Genomic DNA, 15,312 nt, shown 5'->3' on the forward strand with positions numbered 1-15,312 from the left:
CCAGGTTGGTCTCCAACTCCTCAAACAATCTTCCCATCTTGGCTTCCCAAAGTGCTGAGATTACAGGTAGGAGCCACTACACCCGGCTGTTATTTGAATTCAGAGATGCTGAGGATAAGTAATGTTAGAACACAATGGGTAAAGTTAGCTTCAGCATACACCTAGAGATTTAAATTGTGTTATTTGTGGAATAAAATATGTTGACAAGTGCTTTAAAAACCCTATGAGAGTACCTAGGTTTTATTCCCTTGTTGAAGAGCAGGCAGGCACAGGTATATTGGGATGCCATAGGTGGCATATTCTTCTCCATCACATCCTCCCATGGCATTTAGAAAGGGCCCGTTAGAGTTATGAAGATTCAGGTCACAGGTCTCTGGTGGTACTTTCTTCAGGTATCAACATTGACTTTCCAAATTTTCATCACTAAGCTCCTGACCAATTTCAGCAGTCAGAGAGGTCTGCATCAAGCAAGGTCTACCTCATGGGCTTAGATCTGAGGTCAAAATACTTATAAAATATGAATCAAGGGCATTGTAGCATTTTATCATGGCTTGGGTTTTGATATGAACGGTCTCTTTGAGAATTCACACTCATTCTGCTCTTTTTAGTTGTTCACTTTTTTTATCACAGTGCATTTTCCCAAGCCTTATGCCTCAGGATCAAAGAAAGAGCCCAGACTTTAATGATCTCGCCTATGTTTTACCAAGGGCAGTGGTCTCTAGAGCTTGCAATGGGTTGCAATAGATTAGACGGTGTATTTCCAGCAAAACTTTTGTACTGGCACTTGCTCTGTATATGTAGTCTCTTCCAATATGTTTTTAGAGATCTTTTCTTTCTGACTGTTTGCAGGAGGAAATGGCATGCTGTGGCATATTCTGCCTGGGGTCTCTGGAGGCATAGTTGGTGCCCATCCCACTTTTTATTAACTGTCTTGGTTGAAAAAATGGCCCAGAAGACATGTTGGGACTTTGTAAGCACAGCTTAAAGAGGAACATTGGAAGGTACAACATTGTATATGTGGTCACCCTGCCCCAAAGCAATCATGCAAGCTCCCCAGAACATGGGGTCCCTTGAGGTTCTTTGTGGCATGCGGTAGGGGGCTTGATCCTCAGATTCCCTGACTTGGCCATTGTTCAGTACGGAAATTACCAATTCAGGAAAGGTTTTAGTTGTGTTTCTGTTTACAACTTGAAGCACATAGAAGTGCAGTCTGCTCTCATGTGGACTTTGTGGGTTTTTCCTAAATGGGCCCAACCCATCAGCTTGGCATTTTGGGCGCTGCTGTTTTGAAGCAACTTCCTCATAAGTTTAGTCTCACCTCCTACCCCCTGCCCATTGCTCTCTAACTAGAGTTCCTATTTCTTCTTTTGGGACTCTTTATATTCTTCCCTCCTGAAATCTGCCTCAGTTTCTCCTTCTGGAATAATCTCTCTTGTCCTCTGCCCTCTCCTAGTATTTGCTTATTCTCTGGAAGGCACCTTCTCCCGTTATTGTATGGTAACTTCCTGGAGAGCAGGAGCAGTACTTGTTCTCATTCGTGTTTACCATGTTGCTTAAAACAGTGACAGACAAACAAATGAGTCTCAATAGGATGTTTATCCAATCATGGCATTGGAAACTATGGACTTTGGTGACAGATGATTTGTGCTAGGTTTCAGAATGCCTTTGAGGAGGGAAAACATTTTGTAACATTTTCAATATTTGTATCAGCCTGAAATCTGCCTGCTAAGTAACAATAAAGAAGTTAGCAGCATAATTTGTGTTTAAGAGGAGGGGTTCTAGGGTGAAGTTTGAGTCAGAAGCTTGCCGCATGGTTTACTGTACTGTGACCTTCAGCAGGATAGCTCTCCAGATTGCTGTTTTCCCAGCTGTGAAAACAGATAATAGTATGAATTTCAGTGAACATAAAAAGCACTGGCCGGGCGCAGTGGCTCACACCTGTAATCCCAGCACTTTGGGAGGTGGAGGCCGGTGGATCACAAGGTCAGACGATCAAGCCATCCTGGCCAACATGGTGAAACCCTGTCTTACTAAAATACAAAAAATTAGCTGGGCGTGGTGGCAGGTGCTTGTAGTCCCAATTACTTGGGAGGCTGAGGCAGGAGAATCACTTGAACCCAGGAGGCGGACGTTGCAGTGAGCTAAGGTTGTACCATTGCACTCCAGCCTGGCGACAGAGCAAAACTCCATCTTAAAAAAAAAAGCACCATTGTTCTATATATTACAAAGAAAGAAAAATTATTGTCAACTAAACAGTAACAGTGCTTTCTATGGTTTAGAATTTTTATCTTGTACTTACTGAAATAGCTCTTTCAGATGTAGTTAGGCTTTTGAAAAATCACGTATCACTCATTAAAAAGGAAAATTGGTTAAGGTTGTCCTAGGCATCTTCCTATTCAGCCTGGGTCTTCTGAAACACATTCGGTCTCAATGTTGTCAAGGTTCATGTTTCTCCACACATCATCATCCTCTGAACAATTGAAGTTGTGGGAGGCAACTTTTTCTCCCCCAAGAGTGAACTGTTTTCTGTAGTATTGTTTGCCAAACTGCTAACACCTTTCTTCAAGTTTTAAATGCTGGTGATTTTCCAGTCTTACAAATCCACATCAACAGAAGATTTTCAGGCAACAGCCAGGATGCAAATGGTCCTAAAATGGTTTACACATTGAAACACCAGGTGGTTGCAGATGGTCAGCCAGAGCTGGGAAAACAATCCAATTATAACCTGGATTGCTCTGACTATTTCCTGACTGCTTCCTGGCTGATAGCAATTGTAGGACACGTCCCTGTTTCAGAGATGTTAAAATGTAAAAAAAAATATATGATAATAATATAAGACATAACCTGTCTCCTAAACTTGTGATGACATTTAAAGTTGAGAAAGTTTGTAGCTATTATTGTGATTATGGTTACTATAAATTCTTAGACAACATAGTGGGGTTTTCTAATAACACTAATTTATGGGGTACTCATTAATGTTATATATTTATTAATTTATTGTTCAGTGCTCATGCTTAAAAATTTCATAATTTTTCCTCTTTTTAATTGAGGTGTGATTTACATTCAATGAAATGCAGAGGTCTTAAGTATACAGTTCTTGAATTTCGACATCTCCTGTGTTACAAACAGCCCTATCAAGAGAGAGAACATTTTCATCACTCAAGAAACATTACCCTGTGTCACTTCCCAGTCATCGTCATCCCTCCTCGGCTCTGATATCTTCTATCATGGATTAATTTTGCCTTATCTAGAACTTAATAGAATCATGTGGCACTATTCCTTTGCATCCTTTGTAAAGATACATATGTGTTGCTACATATATGAAGAGTTTGTTTCTTTTTATTGCTGAATAGTCTTTCATTGTGTAGCTGTTGTATTATTTTTGCATTTTCTTGTTGATGGACATTAGATTGCTTCCAGTTTGGGGCTGGCTCTTGGGCATAAAGTCACTATGAACATTTATTTGAGTGCAAATATTTTTGACTATGTGTTTTCATTTCTTTTCTGTAAATGCCTAGAAGTAGAATTATTGGATTAAAGGGTAGGTGTACATTTAACTTCATGAGAAACTGGCAGAACTTTTCTTGAAGGGACCATTTTACATGGTGAGAGTTCCAGTTGCTCCATATCCTTGTGAATGTTGACATTTTTAGTCCAGTTAATTTGAAACATTTGAATGGGCTTGTAGTGGAATCTCTATGGTTTTAATTTTTCTTTTCCTAATGATTAATGATGCCAAATGCTTTTTCATATATTCATTGGCCATTTGTGCATCTTACTTTGTAAAATGCCTATTAAGTCACTTGCCTGTTTTTCAGTGGCACCATTTGTGTTTTAATTGTCAGGCTGTAATATTCAAGTCCTTTGTCAGTTAAACATATTGCAGTGATTTTCTCCAAGCATGTGACTTCTTATCTCATTTTTTAGTGGTGTCTTTTGATGAGGAGAACTTTTACATTTTATTCTTTTTATTCTTTTTAAAATAGTTACTGTTTTCTGTATCTTATCTGAAGTTCCTACCTACTCCAAATTCAATAAAATTTTCTTTTATTTTCTTTATGTAGAAGCTTTATAGTTTTAACTTCTACATTTAGGTCTGTGATCCATCTTTAATTAAATTTTGTGTATGGTTTGAGGTATGAATCAAGGTTAATATTTTTCCCATGTAGATAGCTAGTTGTTCCAGCACCATTTATTAAAAATACTTTCTTTTCCTCATTGACCTGCTTTGGCACTTTGGTTGGCTATATATATATAAATCCACTCCTGGACTGTTATTCCATTGATCTATTTCTCTATCTATATGCAGTGCCATATTATCTTGATTTATAGTGGCTTTAGCATTAGTCTTGAAATCAAGACTAACTTTTTAAGGATTGCTTTGGTTTACGTAGGCCTTTGTTGCTGCTGCTGCTGCTGCTGCTTCCTCTTCCTCCTCCTCTTCTTCTTCTTCCTTTTCCTTCTCCTCCCTCCGTCTTTTTCCTCCTCCTCCTCCCTCCTCCTCCCTCCTTCTCCTCCCTCATCTTCCTCCTTCTCCTTCTCCTTCTCCTCCTTCTTCCTCCTCCTCCTTCTCAGCCTCCTTCTCCTCCTCCTCCTTCTTTCTCTTCTTCTTCGGGATTGGGCCTTGCTATGTTGCCCAGTCAGAGTGCAGTGGCTATTCAAAAGTGCAGTCATAGTGTACTACAGCCTCAGACTCATGGGCTCATTCTTCTACATTTTATTTTATTTATTTATTTTGAGAAGGAGTCTCACTCTGTTGCCCAGGCTGAAGTGCAGTGGTGGGATCATGGCTTACTGCAATCTCCGCCTCCCGCATTTAAGTGATTCTCTTGCCTCAGCCTCCAGAGTAGCTGGGATTACAGGTGTGTCCTGCTGTGCCTGGCTAATTTTTATATTTTTAGTAGAGGTAGAGTTTCACCACGTTAGCCGGTCTGGTCTTGAGCTCCTGACCTCAAGGGATCCACCCACCTCAGCCTCTCAAAATGCTGGGATTACAGGTATGAGCCACCATGCCTGGCTCACTCTTCAACATTTTAGAATAAGCTAATAGATTTCTACAAAAGGACCTCATAAAATTTTGATTGGAATTGTATTAAATCAGTGAATCAATGTGGGGAAAATTGAAATCTTACCAATATTGAACTTCCACTGTATGCATATAGTGTATCTTTTAAAATATTTGTCTTCAATTTCTCTCAGCAGTTTTTGAAAAAAGTAGTTCTCACTGTAGAGCTCTTGCACGTATTTTAAAAAAGTACTCCTCAACATTTTGAGTTTTAAAACATCTTGTAAATTGTATTTTTTTAGAAAGTCATCTTCCAGTTTTTTGTTGTTGATATTTAGGCATAAGATTGATTTTTGTATATTGGCCTTGTATCCTGCAACCTTGCTACATTTAACATGCCATATATTTTGCTCAGTGCTTTACAGAATTTCTTGTTTATTTTTGTAACTACCTATGATTCAGGTATTATTGCAATCATATTTTATAAGCAATTTGCCCCAGGTGTTCTAATGTCTTTGCTCCAGGTCATGCAATTTGAGTAACAGGGGAGCTAGGAATTTAATTTAGGTCCACTCTAATTAGGTGGCCCAGTCCCCTTCCACCCTACTATGATATGTCATCTCTTTGACATTTGTATATTATTTGAATAGAGTAACACATTGTGGTTTCTCTGGATTCCACTGGGACATTTTTGTGTCATCATATTTCACAGGACACGGCTTAGCCAATTGAACTCCTAAAATGGACATAACAAGAATAAGGTGATAAAAAGACTGGTGTTTTTTTTTTTTTTTTTTTTTTTTCCAGTTTAGGGAGGGCAGTGCTTTTCCAGGTTCTTTCCCCAGAGGACTGCCGAGGAAGTTGTACATAATCTCCAAGTTCAGTTTCTTTGCCCATGCTGTGAATGTACGTTAGCTGCTGCCAGATCTTCCGTGTGTGGATGCTGTAAAGCTTGTTTTCCCTCCTTTTCTCCCACAATGTGCTGTAGGAAACCATTTCTGTACAGCTAAGGACCTCACCGAGGAGATTAGATCATTAACATCAGAGAGAGAAGGGCTGGAGGGACTCCTCAGCAAGCTGTTGGTGTTGAGTTCCAGAAATGTCAAAAAGCTGGGAAGTGTTAAAGAAGATTACGACAGACTGAGAAGAGAACTGGAGCACCAGGAGACCGCCTATGGTAGGTGGCGCACAACTGCTATGCGGCGAGATATTGATGATATTTGTTGTGTTTTGTGGCCAGACAGAATGTTCTGTGCTTTATGTGAACATCACTGTGAAGGGTGTCATGGAGCACATGGCCCTTTTCCTGGGGGACATTTTTGGCAGGCGCCTTGGCAAACTGGGTGGAATTACTTGTCAGCTTTTGTTTTTATATTCACATGTGACATCTTTTCTTTTTCTGCTCCCCCTCCCACCCTGCACTTGCTAATAGCCTTGTTATTATTTAGAGCAATTTCTCCCTTGGCAAGGTCTTGCGCATTTTCTTTGTGTGACGATTATCTTCCTTTTGTCCCTTGGCTCAGTCTCCTGGTCTGCACAATCATAGACTAAATCAGGCTGATCTGAGAAAACTGAGGAAAGACCGTAAAGTGGCTCTTCTATGTGTGCACTTTTCTGAGAGCTTCTTTCCCCAGGAAGGATGATGTGGAAGAGGCAAATGCTGCCTTAGCCAAAGTGTCTGCTTGTCGGAGGACTTCAAGTGTTCTTGTGTTCTTTCCTTTTCCAGTTGTTAAGAGTAACTGAGGTTACTCTGAGATTTGCACCCAGAGGGATAGTCTCGGAAGATGCTGGTTCAGTGCAAATTGAGATAGTATAAACTCATTTCTTAAAAAAAGTAAGGAGTTTCTGATGATTCAGTTTCTAATATGCAGAATGAAATCATTAAAAGCAAATTCAGATGTAATCTTTATTAAATACTAGAACCTGTTTCTGCACCAGTAAAATGACAAGAATTACATCTATCTCCTGGGCAGATTAAGTGGTGCAGATTAATTTACAAAGATCCTGGAGTGTGTGTGTGTGTGTGTGTGTGTGTGTGTGTGTACGCGTGCACGCGTGCACGCACATGCCTGCCTTTCCATTGCTCCTAGAAACTAACTAAAAGTCAGGGGCCATATATAGCATATCATGGTTCTTAAATAAATGTCATCATTTACTAAAACAAATGAAACAAATGAAAGAAATACATATGAATAAACGGCTGTATTTTACAAAGCATGCTTGTTTAAGAAGAAATAAGAAAAGAACGGGGCTGGGAACCAGATTTGAAATAGGGCTTTTGTAAATATTTCATAAATTGAAGTAAATGAAGATTAGTATTCATAAGCTAGATTGAGAGACATAAAATCAGCTAGCTGAAGTTAAATGCATCATTTTGGGATGCATAAATTTTCTTTTAAAGGCTTATTGATTTGTGTAGAGAGGTTTCTTCATAGAAATCTTTGAATCAAAGAGTATGTTCAGTAGTCATTCTGTCTTCTTTGTAATGAATACCCTTAAGTTGGCTTAATAGTGCTTATCTTTTTTTCTTTTACTCTTAAAGGTCAAGCCTTGTTTTTGCCATATATGTAACTAGAGACAGTACATTTGAGCCTAAATAACTATAGTACTAAGGAATGACAACATGCTCACCTAAGACACCGCAGCCTGGTTTACTCTGTCATAACAGGAATGAGCATTGTACATTTTTTTTTTTTTGAGACAAAGTTTTGCTCTTGTTGCCCAGGCTGGAGTACAATGGCGCGAGCTTGGCTCACTGCAACCTCCACCTCCCAAGTTCAGGTGATTCTCCTGCCTCAGTCTTCTGAGTAGATGGGATTACAGGCATGTGCCACCACGCCTGGCTAATTTTGTATTTTTAGTAGAGACAAGGTTCCTCCATTTTGGTCAGGCTGGTCTTGAACTCCCAACCTCAGGTGATCCGCCTGCCTCGGCCTCCCAAAGTGTTGGGATTACAGGCGTGAGCCACCGTGCCTAGCGAGCACTGTACATTTTAAGTAGATTTCTGCTATTGATTTTTAAAATGTATAAACAATGAAAACTACAAAATTTCTCATGTTATCACCACATAATTTTTCACAAAATGAAGAATATGTTATATCCAAGAATAAAGAAGATGTGAACAAATTTGAGCAAATTTAGTCCGGCAGTATTTTCATTTGAACAGTTGAGCTCTTGAAAACCATTAATATCTCTTTTTTAAAAAAGGACCATGCAGTATTTTTTGAATCTCATCATTGTCACTTCACTAAGTATTTTCAAAATGATGAATAAAACATAAACAAATGGAATGAGAGATTGTTACTATGGATGGTTCTAAATTGCAGATGGCTCATTACTGTTGTGAAGCCCCTCTATGTTTTCACACTTGGATTTTGCTGGATCAGCCACCCTTTTCCCTATATGTTGATTTACACATGCTTGGTTTTTTTTTTTTTTTTAGCCAATTTGAGATGAGCTGGCTTTAGGTGAACCAAATTAATAATCTAGGGTTGTGAGTAACAAATAAATAATGAATACCTGAATATATTGAAACTTTTATTTATTAAAATGTGATAAAACTGGGCTAAAGTCCATATTCAGCTATTTTTGTGTTTTGAGAGTTAAAAATTCAGAGGGAGCTCTGTGTTCAAGTTTAAATACAGGGGAAGTACAAAGGAGCGTGTGCTTATGCACATACACATGTGCATGTATGTACCATGACTCTTTTTAGTTTTAGAGAATGAAACCATTTAAGAAATGAGCAATATGTAGTATTTTTAAAAAAGATTTTTATTTCCAACAATGGTTGTAGAATGCAACATTCGGGAGAAAAAGGCAACTCATGGATGAACAAGCCACCCTGATTGTCAGGGACTTAGACTCTTCTATTTTGTTCTCCTCTGCCCCACAATATGCACCATTCAGTCCAACCTGGCTGACCTAGCCACAGGCATGTCCAAGTCCAGTCAGAGAAAATGCAGAAGGAAGAGAGCTCACCTATCCCGTTTAAGTACCCTTTGAGAAATCTGCACACGTCTCTGCTATGGCCACATCCCTGTCACCTCAACCTTGTTGTATGGTAACAGCTACTTGCAAGGGGAGCTGGGAGCTGTCCTCACCCTGGGCAGCAATGTGCCCTGCTGAAGTCGTGAGTTCTGTTTCCATAGCTAAAGGGGAGATTTGCAGTCTTAGGGAACAATTAGCAGTGTGTCTCATACAGTGACCTCTTAATGAGGTGAAGTGTATCTCTAATGATTCACCTGAGATGAACTTGCTGCACTGATCACTTAAGATATCCTGGTATCTTGTGTCTCTGGCTAGATTGTGAGTCCACTGAGGTCAGAACATTGTCTTCAGGTTTCACTGTACTGCTCTGGTATCCAGCATGATGTCTTTTAAAATAGTAAATATACTATACCACAAATATTTGTTTACTTACTGGGGTCAGATGTTAAAATGACACATGAGCCCTTTCTTCCTGCATTTTAGATTGCAGATCCAGGCCTTGAATCTTCTGCTTCTTTATTCACTTTCCAAATTAATGAGAGTAGTGGTAAGTTTGATTGTCTTTCTTGGAAGATGCTTGAGTTGTCTGAGTCAGATATTCAGATTGGAGTGTCAGCAGGCAGAACAATATGATAATAGAAAAGGAACTGAAATGTGCCAAGGTACTCAGGGGCAAAGGGAGACAGACATCATCACTAAATCCATTGGCTTTTGTCACCAAGACACATTCACTATAAAGAGATGATAAGAAGTGCTCTTTAACTCCTGTCAGCTGTTTTTAAGACTTCAGGATAACGCATTTGAATTCTGAGCAATGCTAAGTGCAGTGAAATAGAAGGAAAAGCTAAATCAATCTTCTAAGCCTTGAATATTTATGGAAATTAACTATAAACATTTAATTATTGTGGATTCCAATATGTGTGTTTCTTTAAAGAAAGGAGGGATGAAAAAAAATCAGCAACTTTTACAATTTGTCACATCTTTTTTTTTTTTTTTTTTGGGACAATTTCACTCTTGTCACCCAGGCTGGAGTACTATGGTGCGATCTCGGCCCAATGCAACCTCTGCCTCCCAGGTTCAAGTGATTCTCCTGCCTCAGTCTCCTGAGTAGCTGGGATTACAGGCACCCACCACCATGCCCAGTTAATTTTTGTATTTTTTTGGTAGAGACGGGGTTTCACCATGTTAGCCAGGCTGGTCTTGAACTCCTGACCTCAGGTGATCCACCTGCTGCGGCCTCCCAAAGTGTTGGGATTACAGACGTGAGCCAACACACCAGGCCTACAACTGCTTTTCAAGAAAAAAAGACAGCCCTCAGATTTACGTAGCTGTTTTTCACCATCCCTTGTGTATACATTGGTAATCTGTATTGTACTTTATTAATATTGTTGATTTCGCACTGTAGCTCAGCTATAAAGGAAACCGACATCAAGGGGAGAGATTTAATCACAGAATAATCAGGGCTAGAATTTTAAATAGGACATCATTAGCATGTTAATGAATTTTCCCACCTTATGCCAGCTGCCTGAGTAGAAAAGATACTGCAGATGTAGCTCAAAAATCTGGCTGGGTTTATGGCCCAGTGAGCTGTCAGGAATCTGTGTAGGGGGATCCATAAGCTAAGGAAAGAGATTCTCAGTGAGAATACCAAGCAGCAAGATTTCATTTTTCTGAGCATGATGGCTAACTGTGCCCAGCCTAAACTCATTTGTCTTTCAGTGAGTAAGTGGGGAGTGGAAGGCAGAGAAGGGGCAGTTTAAGGGTAATGAAGTTTGAGTAGAGGCATCTCTCCAATTATGGTTTGGGGCTAGGACCTTTTGCTTTAGATAGAAAAGTTGTAAGTTCACAATGACAAGATCCTGCTCTAATTTTTGGAACTATCTCATAGTTTTTCAGCTTGAAATAGCTAATGAAAGGAAGCAGGAGTGTCTTAGTGCATTTGTGTTGCTATAGAGGAATACCTGAGGCTGGGTCATTTATAAAGGAAAGGGAATTCTTTGGCTCACAGTTTTGCTGGATATATATGAAGCATGGTACCGGCATCAGCTTCTGGTGAGGGTCTCAGGCTGCTCCCACTTGTGGCGGAAGATGAAGGGGAGCTGGCATGGGCAGACCACATGGTGACAGAGGAAGCGAAAAGGGAGAGGAGGAAGATGGTACACTCTTTTTTTAACAATCAGCTCTCCCAGAAACTAATAGAGTGAGAACTCACTCATTGATGACCAAGCTATTTGTGAGGGATCTGTCCCCATAACCCAAACACCTACCATTAGGCCCCACCTTCAACATTGGGGGACTAATTTCAATATGAAGTTTGGAAATCAAACTGAGAAACTATTGCAGTGACAGATTATACTGAGATACCGGTTTAACTCTGAAGTTCATGGGTGCAGCTACTTGCAGAATTTCACTTCACACCTATGACAAAAGCCTTTTAGTTTAGAAATCCTGTGAGTTACAAGTTCTGCATATATAGACAGTAATACTTTTTTCCATATATATCAGATATATGTAGAAGAAACATTTATGAAAAAGTAGAACGAAAGAATAAAATCTATGGGTCTCTTTTATTGGCAGGGACAGGGAGGAAATGGAAAACCAGGAAAAATACATATAGCAAAGATAAAAACAATAAAATTAAAAAACGAAGACAGAAGAAAATGCTAATGACCAGTGTTAATTATTTGGTTGAGAATATGATGTGATAAAGAACTTCCTAGAAGTCAGAACAAAAAAGACAATTGAAGTATCATCCTTCCTCAAAAGCCACTTGAAAAGCACAGTTTTATGGGAAATCAGAGTGGTGCTAAATTCTTAAAGACAACTATCTAGAAGGCACATTGGAAAGTCCTCCTGAACAGATTTATAACACATGCAAAAGCTCTTTTACTTGTGTTATTATTTTTTAACGTTTAAGTTGAGGTTCAGGGGTACATGCGCAGGTTGGTTATATAGGTAAATTGCATGTAGTTGGGGTTTGGTGTACAGAGTATTTTATTACCCAGGTGACAAACATGTTATCCGATGGTTGTTGCCAACTACCTCTGGACAAAAGCATGTTAGGGCATCCCTTCAAAGCAGGAGAGACTGTGGATAGGAAAGACTGAAACCAAATACACATTTTAGATACGTAGGTATGTATGGTTTTTCCAATAAAAAGATCCAGTTTTTCAGCAGATTTTTAGAGGGGTCATTCTAGGATCCCCCAAATTTTAAGAAACATTAAAGTATTACACTATGAAGGTGAATTAGGGCTTGGGATAGTGAAGTTTAAATACAACATCTTCCAGTGTCTGATACTATGCTGAGATGTAACTTGGTACCTGAAAAGTGGCTAGAGGACATATGTTGGAGACTCACCAAATCTCGCTTCTTTCCTCTGAGCTTTGGCTAAGACCTACGTATAAGCTCTCCGGGCCAGAATGGTGATAGTGCTCTTGATACCGAGGGCAAAGCTGTCTGCTTTGGAACCAGGTGAGTGTTGCGGTCCTGTGTGTCAAGAAATGTAGATGCTTATATGGGAAACAGGTATGCGAATGCCTTTCCAAATTCTAAATCTTCGGTCATTTAGATTAAAAAAAATTCATCAAATAGGATCTTTTGGAGGAAATAAAAAATTCAAAATCTTTTCCCTCAGGTTTTTTGATAGGTTTCCCTGAGGTTTTACATCTGTAATCATTTATCTTTTTTTTTTCTTTGCCTTATTGATTACTTTATCACTTTATCAGGACCCTGATTAAATGTTCGTGTTTTTAAATTCTCTCCATTTTTTTCTTTCCAGTTACATCCTTGCATCACTATTAATGTGATTATTTCCCTTCAGCCGGTTTTGCCTGTGAATTTCTAAGCTTGAAATTTGCAATTAACTTTCTCCCTCCTTTATTAAGTCGCTGTGATAATTCTTTTGGGAGGCATCCCAATACAGTGCAAAAAGCCTGGATTAGGATGTAGGGGGTGTGAGTTTAATTTCAGTCCTGCTCTTCCGTAATCATCTGCATAGCATCTGGCATATATAACATCAGAATGTGAGGCATAATGAATGATCTTCAGCAAGTCACTGAATTTTACCTGAGTCTCAATTTCTTCATATATAATACTATAAAACCAAATCTTGAGGTTGCATTTCTATCCATCCGTCCATCTATCCATCCGTCCATCTATCCATCCATCCATCCATCGATCCATCCGTCTGTCCGTCCGTCTGTCCGTCCGTCCGTCCGTCTGTCCACCCATCCATCCATTCATCCCTCCTTTCAACCACCATCTATTGAGTACTTACAATATTCTGGCGCCATGGCAGTTCCTCATGGTCTAGAGATGAATTAGATAGTCCCTGTTGGCTACTGAGGTCCCTTTTTACTCTAGCCCCTTGTATGTGAATTTCCATAATTCAATTTATACTTTGTTAATTTATTTCTTGCTCTCAACTACCATTGATCTCCTTTTCCCACTTTTATCCATATACATTTTTTAGAAGTCCCTGCCATTGTTACATTTTTTTTCACTTGTCTCTCTGGTTGTTTCTATACTCTCCTGAAAATACTTATGTCATTTACTCCCCTGGGTGGAAATGCAATGATGTTTTCAATTATATTTCATACCAAATTACAACAGGCAGTTTTTAAAAACATGCTAATTCATTTAGAGCAGGAACTTGACTCTATGTAATAGGGTGAGTGCATGTGTCTCTTAAATATCTGCCAGATTTTCTGCTTTGTAGGTTATTCTTACCAGTACCTATTAGAGTCTCTGTACATTTCATATGAACTCTGGGCTTTGGGAATGTTGGTAGACACACGTACTTACACACTCATATAATGTCCTCAAGATTAAGCTAAGAATGGTGGTGGATGGAACTTCATTATCTTAAAGAAGAGTCTATTTGTCATATTTTGGGTAAGGGGATTATTTTTTGCCTGGGAACCAAACCATGTATTGCAGAACATTTCACATCCCTGGTCATTGCCTGCATCCAACTCTTCTTCCCATCCCCATTTTTCAATGTCCCTAGGTAGGAGAGATAACACCCTCAGTTAACTGCATAACTTCAGCATTATGCTTTATGTTTTAATATCATCCATATGATTTGAAAATACATTATTATTATTGTGACCATTAGAACTTACCTGGAATTAATAGAACCTAATTTTGTTATTCACATTATCTTTTATATAGATCCTTAAAGGTTTAAAACTAAGTTAGTTGCAGATTTCTTCTTCCATTGCTCTTTACTGTGATATTCAGCATGTATTTCTTGGGCACAGATTTCTCTGTGCACAGATGACCCATAGCTATTGTGGATTGAATGTGTTCTTTGAAGAAAAGGAATGATCCCTTGTATGAAGTTACCCTCTTTTAAGTAACAAAGACTTACCCCTTTCTTTTTGTTTCTCAAGCCCTTGAGAACCAATCACTGTGCTAAGGCTTGACATACTTTAGTCATCTTATCCTCTGGACCACTGTGGTACAAGCTCCACTGGAATCTCTGTTTTCCAGATGAAGAAGCTGAGGTTTAGGAAGGATCCCACCACAGAGCCTCCGGGGGGGCAAGGCCACCATCTGGATCCTTTTTACCTATCATTTTGCCTTTGACATTGCTTTATGTTCTTTATGAAGTTGATTCCTAATGTCATTCTCTCTATTCATCCCTCAACCTCATTGCCCTACCTAAATACCACACTCGTAGATTCATAATTACGATATTGATGATGTTGAACACCCTGAGGAGATGGGTAATTTTTTTTTCATTTTTGAAATTTTCAAGCACCTCCCTATATTTTGTGCCTGAAATGATGATCCACTATCTGCCATTTTGCTGTAGCAGATGGATAATTTAACTCAGTAGTAGGAAGTTCTATAGGTTATTGCACTTATGAAACTTGTATCTTTTGTATTAAAACTTCAATTCTTTATTTTTGAAGGGTGACTAAGAGGAACTTGGCATACTACCATAAATCAGAAAGAAACTGAACTGTAGCAATTTAATTGGATACACATTTCTTAACTTCTAAACAGTTTTTTTGTATATTTTCAGAGGCTAGTTCTGCTTCCTGTTCTAAAAAGCTGAAATGTCAATGTTTTCCTTTGTATTCCTGTAAGTAAATGCATTGGTTATTAGATTGACACATTACTCAGTTTCTGGTAAAGAAGTAGTTAGAAGCCCTGTTTGATTCTAAGAATTTACTCATTTGTCATCCTATTGATTACAAGGAATTCAACTTACAACATGTGATGGCAATCATTCTAGGCTTCTTTTGAGTGAGTTTTGAACTTTAGTTAAATAAAACAACATTTAAAATATTCTATAATTTAGGATTTTC

At 38.8% G+C, this 15,312-nt stretch overlaps 1 protein-coding gene across 5 annotated transcripts in view; it reads left to right on the top strand.

The window, feature by feature from the left end:
• Positions 1-15,312, top strand: part of DISC1 (DISC1 scaffold protein) — a 368,084-nt gene that overhangs the window by 169,660 nt on the left and 183,112 nt on the right. For all 5 annotated transcript variants that reach the window (XR_001824523.2, XM_017526541.2, XM_037737790.1 and 2 more), the window contains one exon: positions 5,994-6,182. Coding sequence is in view for 4 of the 5 variants with exons in the window: in XM_017526541.2 (XP_017382030.1) it covers positions 5,994-6,182 (189 nt within the window). In the remaining variant the exon portion in view is untranslated. Of the gene's footprint in view, positions 1-5,993; positions 6,183-15,312 lie in introns of those variants that run through there.

The sequence above is a fragment of the Cebus imitator genome, unplaced genomic scaffold, assembly GCF_001604975.1.
Source record: "Cebus imitator isolate Cc_AM_T3 unplaced genomic scaffold, Cebus_imitator-1.0 Scaffold42, whole genome shotgun sequence".
In the NCBI taxonomy this organism is placed as follows: Eukaryota; Metazoa; Chordata; class Mammalia; order Primates; family Cebidae; genus Cebus; species Cebus imitator.